This window comes from Balaenoptera musculus, chromosome 7 (genome assembly GCF_009873245.2).
Source record: "Balaenoptera musculus isolate JJ_BM4_2016_0621 chromosome 7, mBalMus1.pri.v3, whole genome shotgun sequence".
Lineage (NCBI taxonomy): Eukaryota > Metazoa > Chordata > Mammalia > Artiodactyla > Balaenopteridae > Balaenoptera > Balaenoptera musculus.
The window spans coordinates 59,713,746-59,735,522 of record NC_045791.1 but is presented as its reverse complement, the minus strand read 5'-3'; the positions used below and the strand labels follow the sequence as shown (position 1 = coordinate 59,735,522).

The 21,777-nt window shown below is 37.5% G+C and overlaps 1 protein-coding gene across 4 annotated transcripts in view; it reads left to right on the top strand.

The window, feature by feature from the left end:
- Nucleotides 1–448: 448 nt before the first annotated feature.
- The window catches only part of CCDC141 (coiled-coil domain containing 141), a 204,282-nt gene continuing 182,953 nt past the window's right edge, over nucleotides 449–21,777 (top strand). For 3 of the 4 annotated variants that reach the window (XM_036858605.1, XM_036858606.1, XM_036858603.1), the window contains exons 1-2: nucleotides 450–824; nucleotides 3,210–3,332. In XM_036858605.1, coding sequence (XP_036714500.1) covers nucleotides 723–824; nucleotides 3,210–3,332 — 225 coding nt within the window. In that variant the 5' untranslated portion in view covers nucleotides 450–722. Of the gene's footprint in view, nucleotides 825–3,209; nucleotides 3,333–21,777 lie in introns of all 4 variants that reach the window. The other variant, XM_036858604.1, reaches the window with a different exon arrangement.

Here is a 21,777-nt window from a genome sequence, read left to right as displayed (position 1 = left end):
TTCAGTGGAATAGATGGTCTTAAAGAAATCCTGACTTGGTAGATATCTATTGATAACTGCTCATGGAAATATTTTTTAAATGTCCCTAAGAAATCTGAGACTCTGAGAAAATGTGACCATTTCATATAAACTTCATTTGACAAAAGGCAGTAAGTTTTAGGAAAACAGATTAATCCAAAAAGATATTTCAAACAATTTTGTGGCTTAATCCCAAAACAAATGCCAGAACTTATTTTTAAAGTACATTTTTGGGAGTTTTCTTTGCATGGAGGAGACTTCAACAATTTTGAAAAGATTGATACCCAGGTTAATGACTGGCTGGTTTCAAAGCCCACCAAAACTGTATAGATTCAGTGGCTAAAGTAATTTGGGTTGTGAGGATGTAATTCTTTTTCCATTTGCTATCAAACATCAGCTGATAGTCAGAGAGCTAGAAGCTGCCCTCTGCCTTTAAGATAATGGCCAAAATAACAGGCGTTCAGTGTTACCATACTAGGGGTGTGGCGATTCTCTCCAGTTCTTTCCTCTCTCTCTCATGATAAACTCAATGGGGTTGTCTATTTTTAACCTCCTGTTCTTTCCTTTTGGCAGAGTAATCAGTGCGAGGGGAGCTCTTGCCCTGAATGAATCCAAGTAACCCCGGTGGTTGCCTTCTGAAATGACCAGCAGACACACATCTGTACGGAGGCTGCCCAAAGCGTAAATTCTGGTTCTGATGTACCATGTCCAGCCAAGGAAGTCCTGGTGAGGAGTTTTCTACGACAACAGTCAGTTCAGTAGCTGTGCAGGCTGGGGACTCCAAAATCGTTATAGCCATCATAAAGGTAAGCTGACAACTTCCTTTTTTCTGTGTAGCTGTGGGCTTCTTGCTGTGTGCTGTTAATCCTAAAGAACATTCCACACAATCGGCAGTACACAGCATATAGAAAATAACCCAGCAGGTACATCTTATTGCTTTCTTAAATTGCAACTAAGAGAAAAATCTCTTAAGTTTCAGCCAGTTGCTAGAGTTTCTCTTTCAGTTAGCCAGAAAACATCTATAAGCAGCTTGATTTTTCTAAAAAGCAACAACAAACTCTACCATATACTTTCAGTTTGGTTTTTAAAGACAAAGCATTTGTGATTAAAAGTTCGTGATTGCCAGGCTGGAGTCCAGTGGACCTGGGAAATGTCTGTGATTTTTGAGAGTGGATGTGATGAAGGAGGGAAGAAGAGGGTCCCAGCAGATAAGGGGTGGCATGTTTTGGCATGATGAGTGCAGGGAACACCTAATAAGAGACTGTGACACGTGCCCTCTGCAGCTTTGGTTCTGACATGGTAAAGACACTAGTAAATCCTTGTCACATGGTTGGGGGGAATAAAGACCCTACGAGGGAAAGTGCTGAGGGCATGTGTCAAATTTGCCCCTAACAGCAGGAAGTTGAAGCCACTTGGGGCTTAAAGGTTTTTGCATGTTTTATGTCAAACAGTTTGCTCATTTGCAAAGGTGACCACACATCTTTAGGTTGAAGAAGGCATCCATGATTTTATTTCCTATGAATATGTCCTGTAAAAATCCCTGAAACCTTATGCTTGGATTTAGACAACTCACCACCTCAGGAATTCAGTGTTTAATGAAGGGAATTCAGCAAACAAGCTGGTGCTCACCGCAGCCTGTTACTTTCAGGGCCCCACCAAGCTTAATTGAATGACTTTTCTGGCCTTTTGTAAGAAGCATAGAGGACAGGCCTCTTTACTTTCACTTAATTGCTGCGAACTTTATGCTAATGTGAAAATTCGTAACAGGAAAGCAGCACTTGACATTGAGCAAAATGATTCACTCTAGAAGCACTGAATGCAAAGTGTGCCTACCCAGGCCGATTCCCCAGGGTTCTTAAGACTTGGTCTACATAAACAGAACCTCTGCTGTGTCCCTTGACCTCTATTCTTTTCAAAGGCAATGAGTGGACATGGAAAGAAGCCTGAAGCAAAAGTAGCAAAATTGATAATTTGTGTTTGATTTTATGATGCTTTGAGTAACTGCAAATTTCAGCAGAGAGGGAAAAGAGGAAAAATTACTGTTTTTAAAAAAAGTTAAATTTTCTTTCCCTTAAATATGAAACATTTCTTAGAGTAGGATGAGGAAGAATGCATACAGAGTAAATGATAAAAGAATCAGAGGTAAATTGACAGTAAGAAAATAAAACCTCTAAAATTGTACTGGAAACTCTTATTTTAACTGAACTGTGTTTCTAAGAATGTTCCCTCCGTCCTACCTCCCCAGCTCCCTTAGTTCACTGCCATCCCATATGGAATAAACCCAAGCTATTCAAAGTGGGAAGTCCATCTGAAGGGAGTAGAAGTGCCTGTGTCTGCTCTGTATGGACTTCTCATTTCTAAACAGTCTCAGGGCACTGATGATCTAGAATAGACATGTGGTTTCTCATTTCTCTTCAGCAATTCACTTAGCCACGTGCACATGCCTGATAGCGGTTCCTCTTGCTTCATCGGTTGTTTCTTCTTAGAAAAGCAATTCCTTAGGAAATGCAATGATGAATTATATCTTGGAGCAATGAAAGGGTCCTAAGTGTGGAAAACAAGCTGGCTGCATTCAAGTAGCAGTTGTCACACATCTAATTTCACTGACATTTTTATACATACTTTATTGAATATTCAACAACAAAATTTGGAAAATATTGTTTTAACTTTGGAATAAGCGAAAAATCAGTTGCTTCATCTGCTGTTTATTCTTTCTGGTTGAATCAGCAAGGCCAGTGTAAAGACACTAATCAGCCTAAATTACATTTATGAAACCTTTTCCCTTTGGTGAAGTTTGCACTCTACTTGCTCAAATCACTATTTTTATAGAGTTCAGTTTTGTGAGTGAGAGAATGTAAAAGTGTGTGAATTATTCTATAATTTGGTACTCTTCAATAATACATAATCTACTGTATATATTCCTCATTTGGGAATTTTTAATTTAAATCCAGTATGCAAAGAGAAAGGAATTTATCCCTAAGCATAAAAAAAAGAAGGAAATCAGGGCATGGATTTATGTTAGACCTGTTCTATTTCAATTTACGTAAGGCCTGTCTATCTCTGTGGAAAGAATAAAGTGTTCACAGTGTAACTGGAAGCTTAAAAAAAGAAAAGAAAAAAAAAAAGGAGAAGGGTGAAAGGGAAGGAACAAGAGGAACTAAAAGTGCATTTTATTTCATTTTTATTTTTAGTGTGGCAAGTGGGTACAACTTCAGTTGGCTGAATCACAGCCCAATCTTCTGGAAATTGGAAGCAATCAAGATGAAACCAAAAAACTTCTTCATGATCATGAACTTCTTTTGGCCAAGCTCAAGGTAAGATATTAAGATATGAAGCAGATACAAAATTAAAAAGAGATAAAAAGCTGTTTCTTACACTTCCTCTTGATTCCCCTGGTGCCACTGGCCTATGGCCATGTTAACATAGTGCCAGATAGGTAATGAAAAAACACTATAGTTATTTATGGGCAAACACCAACATTGGAGAGAAGTAACAAGATTTTTTTCAACTTTCCCTAATGTGATAGAAAATATGGAGTGATAATATTTTCACTGTGGAGAAATAAGTACCTTTTTTTTCCTGGCTGCCTCAGTGGAAAAAAAAAAAAAATTCCATCATTTTTCCATTTCATGCAACATACTGTCAAGCCACAACAACAGATCCAAACTTCCTATTGTTAATGAGACCTGCTGGCAAAAATAATATAGAGGCTTTTTCCCTCTTGAACTGTTGAAAATATCTGATTTTATATTTAATATTAAGAGTTCTTGAAACCAAAGAATGGTTTTAATAAATAGAGTTATTATTACCTATATGTTGTGGTTATGTAGTTAAGAATCTAAAAACAGTGTTGGTTTGAGATTGCCAGGTAAGGTATCTAATCAGAGACAAGAATGTAGTTTGTGGGGCCCTGTGCAAAGTGAAAATGTGGGACTCCCTGTTCAAAAAGCAGGAAAAAGCTTTTTCTTGGCCTGTCATGGTGTTTTTTAAATCTGCTATTTAATGTCTGGCTCCTTCAGCCATGGGGATATATGTGGGGTGAGTGTAAGCCCCTCACAGGCACTGGGCCTCAGTCCCGGCTCAGTGCAGAGGGTGTGGGCCTAACTCCACCCCTTCCCGAGCTGTGCCCTGACCCCTGCCAGGGCAGATGACAGAGGTCACTGAGCAGGGGCGGGGGAGCAGACAGGATAGCAAAGAGATTCTCTCCCCGGAAGGCAGGACCACACACGAGATGAAGCTCCCATCCCCCAGCACTTCCTCTGTTGTCCCATTGGGCTTCACTTATAAAGCACACAGTCAAAGATAAAATTGTTAAGAATTTCAAGACAGTGACAGGTAAGACGTTAAACTCCAAGTGGTTTCTCCGTCTGAGAATGGAGCCCTGTGTAGCAGCCAACTCTGTGAGTAATAACCCTCTTAGGCAAATGAATGTCATCACTAAGATCAAAGAGGTTTGATTCAGAAGGCTTCAATGACTAGATGTTCTGTGTCTTTAGTACTTTAATATTACTGGCTTCTTTGAACATCTAGCCTGGAATTTCCACTTGCTTCCTAGATTTAGAGGCAGATCTGTTCTGCTTCTGACATATACCAACAGCAGTAGTAAAAGTAAAAGGGAAAATCAGACTGAGAAGTTGAAGAAAGAATTAGTACTGAAGCAGGGGGCTATTAGAATCCAGAATTTGTTCTCCTGTGTAGACAGCTCCTTGCTCTGGGCTCTGGGCTGTCTTTCAAGGTAGAAATCCCTGGTGACCAGGAAGTCCTTTGTATATCTTAAAAAACACATGATGATGTGAACAGTCATTGAACCAGGAGTCAAAAGACCTGTGTTTTAGCGCTAATTGTGCTGCTAACTAGTGTCGTTTGGCCTACAATTCAAGGTTTTGCTGCTACACAAAAAGCTCAATATTATGAATTGTGGAAACCCAACACTTTCTTGCAATTCTTGCCCATCCACAGAGTTTTACTTTCTCAAGGTCTCCCGTGTCCCCAGCCCCTCCATATGTACGTGCCAACTGTTTCTAAAGTTAACCTGGATTTGAAGCTACATCCCTTCCCCAGGTCCCGCTAGCAATTCATGCCCAGCCAGCACTTCCGGGTACACTGATGAACTGTGAGTGGTGGGGAAGCTCACAGCAGTCTGGGTCTCTCAGGCTACCTCTTTCCCCCCCAACCCTATTCCTGTCCAGGGCCACAACTCCAGGGAGAATTCTTTCGTAAGCAGAGCAGTTCATCTCTACTTAACAACTATGCTCAAATTTGCATACCTCCATCCATTCAGGAGCTCAGCTGGAAAAGTGTTTTCCATTAACAGGATCCATCTTTAGAAGGTGCTTGTGATTCTCAATTTTAAAGTCTTGTCCTTTAATGCCAGTCTTCTGGCTATGGACTAGCCTTCTGGACTTCACGCTTTTATCTGTAAAAATGATTGGGAGAGGATGAATCAAAGGTTCATATCTATTGTGGATCTTACCATAACAAGCAATGGAATAGTGGGACCATTCTGCCTCTCTGCACGTGGGTCTAAGAACATGAGGTCTCAAGTAAAAAGGCCTTTTGGCTTCACGCAGGCCTCTAACCATGACCTCTTAATGTCTATCTCCCATACCCTCCCCCACCCCACCTTACCCAACAAACCAGCCACTTACCCCCAAGAAATTTTAAGTAGTAGCATCGTTTTGGTTAAAAAAAATCAAGGAGTCTGAAGTCTGTTTCAGATCTGCTGACAAAATACTTTTTTAAATAAGAAAAATGTGAATTCCATATTGCAAATGGGTAGGGCACTATTTTAATCAATGTACTAGTTATTATGCTGTTAGGGTAGGTACAGTCTTAACCTGTAGCAGAAAATTGTTCTACCAAGTCATTTTTAAAATGAGCTTTTTGAATGATAGGAACATTAGTAGTTCAATAAGCCAATAATATTTCATATTTAATGTTCATTCCAGTCCTTTTCCTATGCACAGGGCCCTGGGATTTGTTCTAATTATAAAGAAGAGTGTACTCTTAGGAGTGTCGGGAGGGTGTAGGAGTTCTGTGCTGAGTCCACTCTGCTTTGGGCAAAGCAGATAGACTCTCTTGTCTCAGGTTCTTTATTTGAAAAATTATGATAATAACAGATACCCTTAAACACCTAAAAAGGAAATCTGGGGGAGACGTGCAATGATTTATAGAAGTGCTTGCTGTTGATAATTAATATATCAGAGAAATTTGGATGTTTAATTTGATAGAAAAGCTATTTTCTGCCTTCCATTGAAAAATATCTCAGACCATAATAATTTAGACTAAAGGGAAAAATTCTGGAAACACAGAATTTTTATGAGTGTTTCTAATGTTGGTAATGTCTTATATCCCAGAGATCTTATTTTCCTTTCAGCAGGGTACTTAACCATTCCTGTAGAGTGTCCAGAGAAAAAATATTTCCCTATTTTCGGTGGGGAAAACATAGTCATGTGGAAAAAGCATTCATTCCCTAAAGGCATCTAGATTCCCAAACCAGACTCGATTATTTTTAATGAGAAAGAAGAAGTTCAGGAGAGGGGAGAGGGAGATGTAAGCAGGTAACAAAGATCTGTCTGTGGCCACTGTCAACCCTGTATCCTCAGGTGGTCAAGGAGGAAAAGAGGGGTTGGAAATGCCTTACGAATGTTGCTGAGAACGTTCTATCCCTCAGTATCATCTTGCAAGTAACTACATTACTACTGTGCAAAGGAATTACAACTGTAAGAACCAAGAAAACCTCTGGACCCTAGCTCCTGTATTTGTATTTAATACATGATATTAGCATTCAGTGAAGAATGACCTTTTAAAGTATAAAAAACTGAAAAATTTCACTTCTGACTTGACTCATAAATCTATCGACTCCCTGATTCTGACTAAATCTCTGACCCAGTGAATGTTTATTTTTGTCCTGTTTCTCTTTACTTAGTTAAAAATGAATAGTCAAAATATATTAGTAGTAAAGTTTAAAGTCTTAACTAAAACGTATTCCTTAAATAAGGAATAGTGTGATTTTCTGCTGTAAACTGGAATATTTAGTGTGAATACATTATTTTAAAAAATTATTATTGTGGTAAAATATATATAATATAAATTTGCAATTTCAACCATTTTTAAGTGTACAATTCAGGGGCATTAATTATATTCAGCATGTTGTGAAACCATCACAGCTATCAATTTCCCAAACTTTTTCATCACCCCAAACAGAAACTCTGTACCTATTAAGCAAAGACTCCCACTCCTCCCTTCCCTGGTTACCTCTAATCTACTTTCTGCCCTTATGAATTTGTCTGTTTTAGGTATTTCATGTAAATAGAATCATGTAATATTTATCCTTGTGTGTCTGGCTTATTTCACTTAGCATATAATGTTTTTAAGAGTCATCCATATTGTAGCAGGTATCAGAACTTCATTCCTTTTTATGAATGAATAATTTTCAAATATATGGATATACCACATTTTATTTATTCACTCATCTGTCCATGGACACTTGGATTATTTCCACTTTTTCAGCTATTGTAAATAATGCTACAGTGAATGTTGGTGTACAGGTATCTGTTTGAGTACCTGCTTTCAATTCTTTTGGAGTGGAATTGCCTAGTCATAACATTTCTGTGCTAGCTCTTTGAGGAAACACCAAAATGTTTTCCACAGCAGCTGCGCCATATTACATTCCCATCAGCAATGTACAGGTGTTCCAATTTCTTCACATCCTGGCTAAACTTGTTATTTTCTCTGTGTGTGTATGTGTGTGTGTTTAATTATAGCCATCCTATTAGATGTGAAGTGGTATCTTGTGGTGGTTTTGATTTGTATTTCTTTAATGACTAATAACGTTAAACATCTTTTCATGTGCTTACTGGAATTGTATATCTTCTTTGGACAAATGTCTATTCAGGTCTTTTACCCATTTTTTAATTGGGTTGTTTGTTTTTTGTTACTGAGTTGTAGGAGTTCTTTGCATATTCTGGATATTAATTCCTTGTCAGATATAGGATTTGCAAATATTTTCTCCCATTCTGTAGATTATCTTTTCACTTTCTTGATGATGGTCTTAATAATGTATTTTAATAAAGTAAGTCTGTGTGACTTGAATTATATATATTTACATATTAGAGAAAATTTTATAGCATGTGTGTTGTGAATGTGATGGAACCCTTTAGGACAGTATTGGAAGAGGACTAACCTATTTTACGTTATCTATGTCATAGCAGTGTTTTACCCTAAATGTTTACTTCATATAGGAGATTCGTTTTCTCTCCTTCGTGTTTTCCTATAGACCCACAAGTTAGGGAATTCTACTCTCTCAGAAATGTTGCGGACGATGCTTTCACCCATGTCTTCTCTTCCCTTCTCTTCCTTTAGGAGTGAGAGGGGTGTGTTACCCAGTTGGTGAGACTAGGGGAAGAAGTGGCCACCATGGGGAAGCCAGCCTCAAAGGCTCTCTCTGCAGACTCTGACTACCCATGGGCTGCAGGTTCTCTATTCTCTCTGCTTCTGCATGACTTGGCCAGATGTCCCTATGTGGAAGAGGAAGGCCACAATCCAACCTACACAGAGCAGCCAAATATGTGTCTATACCTCAGACCCAGTTGTCTCCATAGACAGGTCACAAGGACTAGATTTTTAAAGAGAAAAAGAAAGTCAAATCAAACCCACCCTCCCGTCCAGCTTTACCAGTAATAAGAGCAGATGTTTTGATCCATATCTGACCTTGATGTCTATTTCTCAGTTGATTTGGAATCTTGAGGAGAGATAGGTGAAATTAATTGGCACCTTCCAAATTCCAACACTTAATTGATCTTTGGTTCAAAGGGATCTGTGTCTTAGTGTTCTATACATGTAACGTACCTGGCATATTTTCACTGATCATTTTGACAAAGGTCACTGAAACAATGTAGGAACAATGCAGGGTTCCTGGGGGAGTGGGAACTAGTGGACGGTATAATTTCTCTTTTAGGCTTTTGAGAATAGAGAACTTTTCTATTTAAAAAACAAAAATAGTATTCTCACAACTATGAAACAGCAAAGCTTCCCAGTGATTTTCCCTGGCTGACTTAACACTTTCCTAGTGTACAGGGTATTTCTTTTCCCAGATGTTCAGTTCCAGTGAATAGTATGGAGCTGTGGAGTGAAATAAAATTCGAATAGCATTCTCTGTATTTGGAAAGTGCCATGGGCAATCTTATAAAATATTGTTTTTATAAGATAGGTTGGTTTAAGAGGCTAGAGAGTCCGTGAGATAGGCTTCTCACACATGGAGTTAAGGCACATTAAGATTGCAGATATCACAAATAATTTGTTACTAGTTTGGGCTAAGCCGCAGTTCAGAGGATGTCCATACTTAATGAAGTGTTAATGCAAGTTGATTTACTAGAGGGGAAGGAGTTCTATAAGATGAAAATTTTGTTGGCACAGAGCCTGAAGAGTACAAAATTTGGAAAGGACGTTCTCTATCTTATCCCTGTCTTGGTTTAGCAGTCAAGGTTGGACTCCTTGGCTGAAGTTGAAGGGCCTGTGGGAAACATGAAGCACTCATCGTATTGCTTTGTGGCTGGGACACCAAGTGACACAGAGTCCACAAGAAGAGAAGCATCTTCCACAATTCTGCAAGGAACAGAGCAGGGCTTGGTTATGGCAGATACTGACAACTTTTTTGACAACTCTAGAAGGACCCAATATACAAGAAGATTACGGTAGATTAAAGATGGCCATAAAGTCTTTGGCACTCTTCCCAATGAGAAGTGGGGTCTATGTTCATTCCCTTAAAACTGGTCAGACTCTGGGACTGCTTTGAGCAAACGAATACAGCATAGATGATGTGGTGCCAGTTTCCAGTCCAGTCTCAAGAGACTGGCCGCTTTCTCTTCCTGTAATTTCAAATAGTTGCTCCTGGAACCTAACCAACTGAGTACGTCAAGGAGTACTATGGAGAGGCCCATGTGGAGAAGAACTGAGGGTCCCAGCAACAGCTCTGGCTGAGATCCTGGCCAACAGCCAACCAACTTGCCAACCCTGTGAGCGAGCCATTTGAGCCATCTTGAAAGTTGATTCTCCAGACCTGGTTGGGCTTCCAACCTGACCTATGCGGAACAGAGACAAGTCTTACCCACTGAGCTCTGCCTGAGAATCATGAGCACGATAAATAATTGTTATTTTAGGTCTTTAGAATGTACAGTGGCTTGTCACACAGCAGTAGATAACTGGAACAGAGGGCAAGAGCAATGGTGGCATCCTCTAGGGATTTTGAAGGCAACACTCATGAATGAAAAGAGACAGGCAGAAGAAAACAAGAGTTTTCATGGAGAGACAGTTGAGAAGCAGAACTAAGATTCTTTAAAATGAAAGATGGTATGATCAGTAAATAAATAAATAAAAAGAAAATTTTGAAGTTTGTGAGTGATCTACTTTTGGAAAAATGATTCTGAAAAGCAGATGCAAAGATATCTATTATAATGTTAGTCTCTTTGACTTGAATTTTGATATACTTTCTTGATCAGGAGGAAAAAGTTTGTAGTTATAATTCAGCACACAGGGGTGTGCACAAAATATTATGGGTATATTGTGGAAGGAATGACTAATTCTGCCAGGAAAACTAGGGGAAGCTTGACAGAGAAAGTGATTTATGAGCTGTCCTGGAGGTGAATATGAGTTTTCCAGACACCATTGACCAATTTAAAGGACAAACGATGAACTGGAAGGAAAATATTTGCAATTTATATGACAGTCAAAGGGTTATACTCCTTCATGTTGATAAGAAAGACAAATAAGCCAAAGATAAATAAATAAAAAATAGACTGTTCACAGAAGAGAGGCAGATGGCCAATAAACATGTAAAAAGAAGCTCAATGTCAATAATGACCTGAGAAATGAAACTAAATAATGATAAAAAGATAAATTTTTAATTGCCTATACACCATTAAAAGTTTAAAATATTGATAACATTCATATATGGTGAGAATGTGAGGAAAAGGGCATTCTACTATACTGTTGGTGAGGATTTGGATGAACACAATCATTTGGGAAACTAGCAAGCATTAAAATGTAAAATGCTCACATCCTGAGACTCAGCAACCTCACCTCTGGGAATTCATCCTTGGAAATGAAAGCACTAGTAAGGATATAGATATGAAGATGCTTTGCTATGATATTAAGCATCTTTTCACATGTTTTTGGTAGAATAACCTAACTGGAAACAAAACAATATCCAACAATAGGGGAATAAATTTATAAGCTGACTATTTATGCTACTTTTATACTGTGGAAGAGTATGCTGAGCCCTAGGACTATTGCTGTGACATAGATGAACTCGTGAGTGTTTAAACCAGTGTTGGTTGGGCTTTATGTTATTTGTCACCAACATATTCCTATTTGAAAACTTGGCCAAAGGTCAGGATCACAACTAACATTTTTGAGATCATAGGCCTGTAGTTTCCAAGCTGTTAATTATTTTAAAAGTATTCCTTTAAAATATAAATCTACAAGCAAAAATTTTTAATGGAAAGTAGAACCCACAGTCCTTATTAGTTATGAAAAGAGGGTCTTGGTCCAAGATTTGGACTGACAAGGCAGAACTCTGACAGTTCAAGAAATATAAGTGAGGGGTAGCAGAGGTAAGATGGTAGCAGGTAACATAGGACCCACTCACCCCCACTCCCAGTCTTCAATATACTGAGTTAGATTAAAAGTCAGGGTAAAAATATACCTTTTTCATTCTATCCAGAAGGCAACAGATACTTCTGCTCTAGAAAAGCCATAAGTAAGTATTGTACTTAACCAAGAACGAGGGGATTTTGTTTTGTTTATTTGTTTTAAGTCTAGTACGGCTCCTACCTGATTAGCCTTAGCCAGAATGCATCTTTTCTAAACTCTAGACTTATCTTAGATATACTATAAGTATAAATGTGTAAAACTCAAGATGTTTTCAAATAACATGGCTATATCATTCTCATGACAAGTTCATCTAGCTATTAGTCCTCAGGAGAATACAGCAAACTTCTGATTCTGTGGTTAGCTGTGATCTTCAAATTACCCGTATCCTCCATCTCCCACCTAACACATATTTGAAGTTCAGGGACTTGAGTGAGATTAGAATTTTTGTCTTTTTTAAAAAAATGTCTTAAAATTGGATACTGGTTCCAGTTCTAGGAAAGATGGAATAAATACCCTCCACCCTGTCTCCATTAAATGCAACTATAAACCTTGGCAGTATGTATGTGTGCTGAGGATGCTGAAAATGAGGGACTAGCACGTAGATTAGGGAAAGAGACTAGAATTCCAAAGACCACCAAGCCAGCAGTATTGTTTTTTCTCTCTTCAATATTACCCAGCTTGGATTCAAAAGCAAGTTGACACTCTGAAGTATGCATCAGATATGGACAGAAAAAGTTCCAGAAAAGTCTCCTCTTTCAGATCTGAGCACTAGAAAGAGGACTTCTGTGAGTCAGACAGAAAGGGAGGAAATACTGTGCTTTTGCTTTTGCTTTTGCTTTTGCTTTGTGCTTTTCTGTTCTCTCTGCCCCAGCCCAGGCTATCCCCCAGTGATGGTGAAGATGGAGGCAACAGGCAGGTGCCTGAATCTCCGAGAGAGGGGGTCCTCTCTGACCAGAGGACCTGTGGTCCCTGAGCTTGTTGTAACTTCACATGGCATTTTCTTCCCTCTGTTCTCCCCAATGCTTGGTCCGGCAGACACAGTGGTGGGAAGGAAACCAAAGCCCCACGTTTCAGGCCAGAAGACCAGTAAGGGGGCTTCTATGGTACAAATTTCAGGCACTGGGTCAAGCCAGTGAAAGGAGAAGACAGAGAAGGTGAGAGAGAAGTCTCGCCGTTCAGCCCAGTAACTCACGTTATACAGATGGCTGATTTTCTTAAAGAAATCCTAATTACTCTGTCAGTAGAGAGGGAACTCTAAAGAACCATGAGCTGTTAGATTCAGTTTCATAGGACATGTTTTTTTTGACTGTAAGTTCAGCTCAAAGCATATCCGAAGTATTTACATAATCGGAACTAGAGAAACCCAAACCACTGAAGGCTGTTGCAACTGCTTTCTGAAAGCCTGAGATTTTTGCTTCAGTGTTCCCATAGGCTATTAAACTTTTATTAATGTGTTGGACAGAAAATACTTTGCTAGTGTGTTATACTTCTTAGAGCAGCAATAAATAGAAACATATAATGTGAACCACAAATGCAATCTCATATTTACTTTTATTTATTTATTTTTCCAATTTTATTGAGATAATTGGCATACATCACTGTATAAATTTAAGGCATACATACAGCATGATGGTTTGATTTACATATATTGTGAAATGATCACCACATTAGGTTCAGCTAAGATCCATCTTCTCATACAGGTACAATAAAAAAAAGAAAGAAGAAGAGGAAAAAAAATTCTCCTTGTGATAAGAACTCCCTTACTCTCTTAACAACTTTCCCCCGTATCATGCAGCAGTGTTAGCTCTAGACATTGTGTTGTATGTTACATCTTATAACTGGAAGTTTGTACTTTTGACCACCTCTCTCCAATTCCCCCTCTCCACACCTTCTGCCTCTGGTAACCACCAATCTGTTCTCTGTATCCATGAGTTCAGTTTTGTTGTTTGTTTGTTTTGTTTTTAGATTCCACATGTAAGTGAGATCATACAGCTATTTGTCTTTCTCTGACTTATTTCACTTAGCACAATGCCTTCAAGGTTCATTCATGTTGTTGCAAATGGTAGGATTTCGTTGTTTTTTTTATGACTGAATGATATTCCATTGTATGTATATACCACATCTTCTTTATCCACTCATCCATCAATGGACACTTAGGTTGCTTCTGTGTCTTGGCTATTGTAAATAATGCTCTTATGAACATGGGGGTGCAGATAACTTTTGAGTTACTGTTTTCACTTCCTTTGGATATATTCCCAGAAATGTATCATTTGGTAGTTCTATTTTCAACATTTTGGGGATCCTCCATACTGTTTGCCATAGTGGCTGTACCAATTCACAATCCTACCAACAGTGCACAAGGGTTCCCTTATCTCCACATCCATGCCAGCATTATTATCTCTTGACCTGTTGATGATGGTCATTCTGTCAGGTGTGCAGTGATGTCTCATTGTGTTTTTTTCTTTTCTTTTTTTTAAAATAATTAATTAATTAATTTTAATTTTTGGCTGCTTTGGGTCTTTGTTGCTGCGCGTGGGCTTTCTCTAGTTGTGGCGAGCAGGGGCTACTCTTCGTTGTGGTGCACAGGCTTCTCATTGCGGTGGCTTCTCTTGTTGCAGAGCACGGGCTCTAGGCACGCGGGCTTCAGTAGTTGTGGCACACGGGCTCAGTAGTTGCGGCGCACGGACTCTAGAGCTCAGGCTCAGTAGTTGTGGCGCACGGGCTTAGTTGCTCAGCAGCATGTGGGATCTTCCCAGACCAGGGCTCGAACCCTTGTCCCCTGCATTGGCAGGCAGATTATTAACCACTGCGCCACCAGGGAAGTCCCCTCTTATTGTGGTTTTAATTCACATTTGCCTAATGGCTAACGATGTTGAGCATCTTTCACGTACCTGTTGGCCTTTCATATATTTTCTCTGTAGAAATGTCTATTCAGATCCTTTGCCCATTTTTTAATTGGGTTATTTGGGTTTTTTTGCTATTGAATTGTAGGAGTTTTTATATATTTTGGATATTAACCCCTTTTCAGATATATGATTTGAAAATATTATTTTCCCATTCCATAGGTTGTCTTTTCACTTTGTTGATGGTTTCTTTTGCTGTGCAGCAGCTTTTTAGTTTGATGTAGTCCCATTTGTTTATTTTTAATTTTGTTGCTTGTGCTTTAGATGTCATATCCAAAAAAATTATTACCAAGACACACGTCAAGGAGCTTTGTTCCTATGTTTTCTAGGAGTTTCATGGTCTTTAATCCTTTTGAGTTAACTTTTGTAAGTGGTGTAAGATACAGATTAAGTTTCATTCTTTCACATGTGAATATCCAATTATCCCAGCACCATTTATTGAACATATATGTAATTTTAAATTTTCTAATAGCCTAATGTAGATTTTAGAGCATTAAACACTTACATTAGAAAAGGATAAATGTCTCAAATCAACAATCTATGTTTTTGCCTTAAGAAACTTAAGAAAAATAAGAGCAAATTAAAACTGAGGCAAGCAGAATGAAGCAAAAAATAGATAAGAGCAGAAATTAATGAAACAGATAACAGAAAAATAACAGAGAAATGCATGGTTCTTTGAAAAACTCGGTAAAATTGATATGCCTCTAGCCAGACTGAGAAAGGCAAAAAGAGAGAAGGCAAAAATTATGAGTTAGGTATGAAAGATGGGGCATCACTATAAACCCCACAGACATTAAAAATATAATGTAGTAATACTATGAACAACTCTGTGCACATAAATTCAACAATTTAAATGAAATGAACCAATTCTTTGAAAACCACAAATTACCAAAACTCACCCAATAATAAAAGTAAAAAAAAGTGAAATTAATTTAATAATATGTTTAATTTATTCTAATATATCTAAAATGTCATTCAATATGACAATTTACAATGATTATAATCATTATAATGATTACAATATGTAATCATTATAAAAACTATTAATGAGATATTTTAATTTTTTGTATTAAATCTTCAAAATCCTGTGTGTACATTATACTTATAGCACATCACAATTTGAACTAGCCACATTTCAAATGGCTAGTGGCTACCGTATTAGACAGTGAATATTTAGAGACTAAAGTAGGTTAAATCTTCTGGGAATGAAAATAGTTTATTTTTTAGCTCAGGAGAAGTCTGCTTATAATCAAGCCAATGTATGGAGAATCTGAAAAGGATAATTATGAGACGAGATTTCTTTCAGGGACAAGAAATGAAAGAAAAGTAGGCCAAAATATTTCTAATGGCAATTTTTTGAAGGTGATTAATAAAGCAGTGTTATTAGATACTTTCACAGGAGTACATATATTTTTCCCAGTGTAATATTTTTTAAAATGTAGGAGTGTAATTGCATTTGCACATGTGTTTTAGCTATTGCAATTGATTTTACTTGAAAGAGTAATTTCTTTAAAACAAATTACATAGACATTTTGAAAGAATGAAAAGAAAGCTTTGTATCAATATTAATCTAGTTTGAAAGGCTGACAGTAGAAGGCAGTAATGAAATGGTGAATTGTCTGGTTGTGAGTTCTGAAAGCATTATTTCACATTTCGTTAATGATTTTATATGTATTAGTTTGTTGTTCATTGTTCATCCATTGCTCAGATATTGCTCAGTGGACTTCTTATGGTTTTGTTGCTTAGTAGTGCTAATAACATGGGAGGCCAAATGCAATTCAGATTCTAAAAACAGCTGAAAGAATTCTGTTAATATGCCTTGGTTAATTTTGCTTAATGTTGGTTAACAGGTCATCAAAGATTATATATTTTGTTACTTGAGTGATGAATATAGAGCAAGGATATACTTTTCGTTAGCATATTTGTAAAACTTGGACTAACAAAGAATTTTTCTTTGTGTTGCTTAATTCATTTATAAGTATTTCACATATGACTAGTTTTCCTTTATGGTTGTAGGCGATGGCCTAAATTCTGAATAATAAACAAAAGAGAGGATGCAAATGTTACTGAAAAATAACGATCTCTAGTAACTTGAGTGGTCCACCAGTTTTTATTGTCATTAAGTGTTTTGTACTTGGAGAAGGACATACACGGTCTGTAAATGGTTACTTATATAAATGAGGTAAAGATTTAAATCTCTGGTAAGTCCTGCTTTTCAGAACTAAGTCACCCCCCTGGAAAAAGTGTTGGATAATTCATCAAGATGAGGAAGACAAATAATTATAAATTCTGGATTTTCTTTCTCTTTCAAGAATAATAAGGTTTTCCATATTATCTGAGACTTACAACTGGCCTGCAAAAAAGTTTAAGTAAACACAGGAATACCAAACAACATTTTCAATCCTGAAATTCCCATTTTGGCCAATTCATTAGTCATTGTGAGAGATTACTTTTAATAACTCAGGTTTATATTTCTACAAGACAACTAGCTAAACTTACACATAGAATTTCACCATACTTACCAGAATTTTCATCATTGACTTAGGGACCCAATATATAGCTATAGGTCATCCTCTGTGTACACAGGTCAGAATTGGGTGCCCAAAGTGTTATGGCCATGAAACATTACAAAATGAGGACAAGTTCCTACCCCTTGAAAGGCTTGCAGAAGCAATAATGTTTACTACCTATTGGCCATCTATTATGTGCCAGTCATCGTACTAGCATTAGGTATTTAATCCTTACATCAAGGATATATTCACATTTACCAGATGATTAAACAAGTTCAGTAGTGGCTTTTGCCCAAGTTCCACAATAGCTTATGTCACTATGTATCACTGCCACTCTAATTTATTTAAAGAGGTAGGATTAATATTCAAAATATATCCATTGCCAGATAATATCAATATATGAAAAACTATATACAAGGTGCTGACAGATGGTTCATGCAAGAGTTACCAGCCCAAGAGATGAGAATATTATTTGGATCTCAAAGCAAGTGACAGGTAAGGATTGGGTGTCAAAATGACATTCCAGATCAGAGAATGGGTTAGCAAAGCTGTTGAGACAAGTGTAAGCAAGATACACATAGGCACATGAAGAACACTGCCAGGAAATATTGAGATGAGGCAAAACTTGTATGGAGGATAAGGGCTTGCGCTGAAAGGCAGGACATGTTGGGCTATGCAGTTAGATTTGATTGTGGCCAAGAGTGGGTTCTTAAAGTAGGGGAAAGTTTGCTAAAAATGGAGTTTGAGAAAGGTTACCTTTAAAACAATATACAGGGTGAACTTGAATGGACAAAGCACTGGAGTTAAGAGATGTCTATGGAGACATTGGAACTTGGATTAGAGTTCTGAGAGTGAGAGTAAAGAGACTCAAATTTAAAAGTCCTTGTTTCTCAAATAAACAACCTAACCTTACACCTAAAGCAATAAGAGAAAGAAGAACAAAAAACCCTGAAAGTTAGCAGAAGGAAAGAAATCATAAAGATCAGATCAGAAATAAATGAAAAAGAAATGAAGGAAACAATAGCAAAGATCAATAAAACTAAAAGCTGGTTCTTTGAGAAGATAAACAAAATTGATAAACCATTAGCCAGCCTCATCAAGAAAAAAAGGGAGAAGACTCAAGTCAACAGAATTGGAAATGAAAAAGGAGAAGTAACAAATGACACTGCAGAAATACAAAGGATCATGAGAGATTACTACAAGCAACTCTATGCCAATAAAATGGACAACATGGAAGACATGGACAAATTCTTAGAAAAGCACAACCTTCGGAGACTGAACCAGGAAGAAATAGAAAATATAAACAGACCAGTCACAAGCACTGAAATTGAGACTGTGATTAAAAATCTTCCAACAAACAAAAGCCCAGGACCAGATGGCTTCACAGGCAAATTCTATCAAACATTTAGAGAAGAGCTAACACCTATCTTTCTCAAACTCTTCCAAAATATAGCAGATGGAAGAACACTCCCAAACTCATTCTACGAGGCCACCATCACCCTGATACCAAAACTAGACAAAGTTGTCACAAAGAAAGAAAACTACAGGCCAATATCACTGATGAACATAGATGCAAAAATCCTCAACAAAATACTAGCAAACAGAATCCAACAGCACATTAAAAGGATCATACACCATGATCAAGTGGGGTTTATCCCAGGAATGCAAGGATTCTTCAATAAATGCAAATCAATCAATGTGATACACCGTATTAACAAATTGAAGGATAAAAATCATGTGATATCTCAATAGACACAGAAAAAGCTTTTGAAAAACTTCAACACCCATTTATGATAAAAATCCTCCAGAAAGTAGGCATAGAGGGAATTTACCTCAACATAATAAAGGCCATATATGACAAACCCACAGCCAACATTGTTCTCAATAGTGAAAAACTGAAACCATTTCCTCTAAGATCTGGAACAAGACAAGGTTGTCCACTCTCACCACTATTATTCAACATAGTTTTGGAAGTTTTAGCCACAGCAATCAGAGAAGAAAAAGAAATGAAAGGAATCCAAATCAGAAAGGAAGAAGTAAAGCTGTCACTGTTTGCAGATGACATGATACTACACTTAGAGAATCCTAAAGATGCTACCAGAAAACTACTAGAGCTAATCAATGAATTTGGTAAAGTAACAGGATACAAAATTAATGCACAGAAATCTCTTACATTCCTATACACTAATGATGAAAAATCTGAAGGAGAAATTAAGAAAACACTCGCATTTACCATTGCAACAAAAAGAATAAAATACCTAGGAATAAACCTACCTAAGGAGACAAAAGACCTGTATACAGAAAACTATAAGACACTGATGGAATAAATTAAAGATGATACAAACAGATGGAGAGATATACCATGTTCTTGGATTGGAAGAATCAACACTGTGAAAATGACTCTACTACCCAAAGCAATCTACAGATTCAGTGCAATCCCTATCAAACTACCAAAGGCATTTTTCACAGAACTAGAACAAAAAATTTCACAATTTGTATGGAAACACAAAAGACCCCGAATAGCCAAAGCAATCTTGAGAAAGAAAAATGGAGCTGGAGGAATCAGGCTCCCTGACTTCAGACTATACTAGAAAGCTACAGTAATCAAGACAGTATGGTACTGGCACAAAAACAGAAATATAGATCAATGGAACAGGATAGAAAGCCCAGAGATAAACCCACACACATATGGTCACCTTATCTTTGATAAAGGAGGCAAGACTATACAATGGAGAAAAGACAGCCTCTTCAATAAGTGGTGCTGGGAAAACTGGACAGCTACATGTAAAAGAATGAAATTAGAACTCTTCCTAACACCATACACAAAAATAAACTCAAAATGGATTAAAGCCCTAAATGTAAGGCCAGACACTATAAAACTCTTCGAGGAAAACATAGGCAGAACACTCTATGACATAAATCACAGCAAGATCCTTTTTGACCCACCTCCTAGAGTAATGGAAAGAAAAACAAAAATAAACAAATGGGACCTAATGAAACTTAAAATCTTTTGCACAACAAAGAAAACCATAAACAAGATGAGAAGACAACCCTCAGAATGGGAGAAAATATTTGCAATTGAAGCAACTGACAAAGGATTGATCTGCAAAATTTACAAGCAGCTCATGTAGCTCAATATCAAAAAAACAAACAACCCAATTTAGGCAGAAGACCTAAATAGACGTTTCTCCAAAGAAGATACACAGATTGCCAACAAACACATGAAAGGATGCTCAACATCACTAATCATTAGAGAAATGCAAATCAAAACTGCAATGAGGTATCACCTCACACTGGTCAGAATGGCCATCATCAAAAAGTCTAGAAACAATCAATGTTGGAGAGGGTGTGGAGAAAAGGGAACCCTCTTGCACTGTTGGTGGGAATGTAAATTGATACAGCCACTATGGAGAACAGTATGGAGGTTCCTTAAAAAACTAAAAATAGAACTACCATGTGACCCAGCAATCCCACTACTGGGCATATACCCTGAGAAAACGATAATTCAAAAAGAGTCATGTACCACAGTGTTCATTGCAGCCCTATATACCGTAGCCAGGACATAGAAGCAAAGTAAGTGTCCATCAACAGATGAATGGATAAAGAAGATGTGGCACATATATACAATGGAATATTACTCAGCCATAAAAAGAAACGAAGTTGAGTTATTTCTAGTGAGGTGGTTGGACCTAGAGTCTGTCATACAGAATGAAGTAAGTCAGAAAGAGAAAAACAAATACTGTATGCTAGCACATATATATGGAATCTAAAAAAAAAAAAAAAAAAGGGTTCTGAAGAACCTAGGGGCAGGACAGGAATAAAGACGCAGATGCAGATGTAGAGAATGGACTTGAGGACACGGGAAGGAGAAAGGTAAGCTGGGATGAAGTGAGAGAGTGGCATGGACATATACACCCTACCAAATGTAAAATAGATAGCTAGTGGGAAGCAGCCGCATAGCACAGGGAGATCAGCTTCATGCTTTGTGACCACCTAGAGGGGTGGGTTAGGGAGGGTGGGAGGGAGACGCGAGAGGGAGGAGATATGGGGATATATGTATATGTATAGCTGATTCACTTTGTTATAAAGCAGAAACTAACACACCATTGTAAAGCAATTATACGCCAATAAAGATGTTAAAATAAATAAATAAATAAATAAAAGTCCTTGTTTTGGCAGGTAGCACAGTATGTTATGTATAATAGAAATATATTTTTTATGAATTAAACTAATAAGTTGTAAAGGAGATATTATAGAATCAGATCATTTATTTTATGTAGAGAGTGAGGGAAAAGTCCATGATAATCCCAAACCTTAAAGCCTGTCAGATAAGAAAAGTAGATGTCCTCCTGATGTTATTACGTAATTGCCAAAGGAGTGCCATTTTAATTGGAATTTTCTTGCTATTTGACAGGTTGGAGGTCACTGGTATCACTTACTAGAGTAGTTTCAGGGGAGCAATGATGCTGCACACCAAGTTGTGGTTGTTTAATGAATGAACAAATGTAAAGAGAAGAATCAGAGATAGCAAGAGTAGGCCATTCTCCAACAAATTTGACTGAAGTAAGAAGGTGATGCTGATTGAGAGAGATGATTTCGTTACAGTGGGAGAGACCAGTGTTAGGGGAGATGAGCAGCCTTCACTTAAGTAGTGGAGTGTGAGAATTAGTGAAGAGTTTGTCTGCTATGAATCT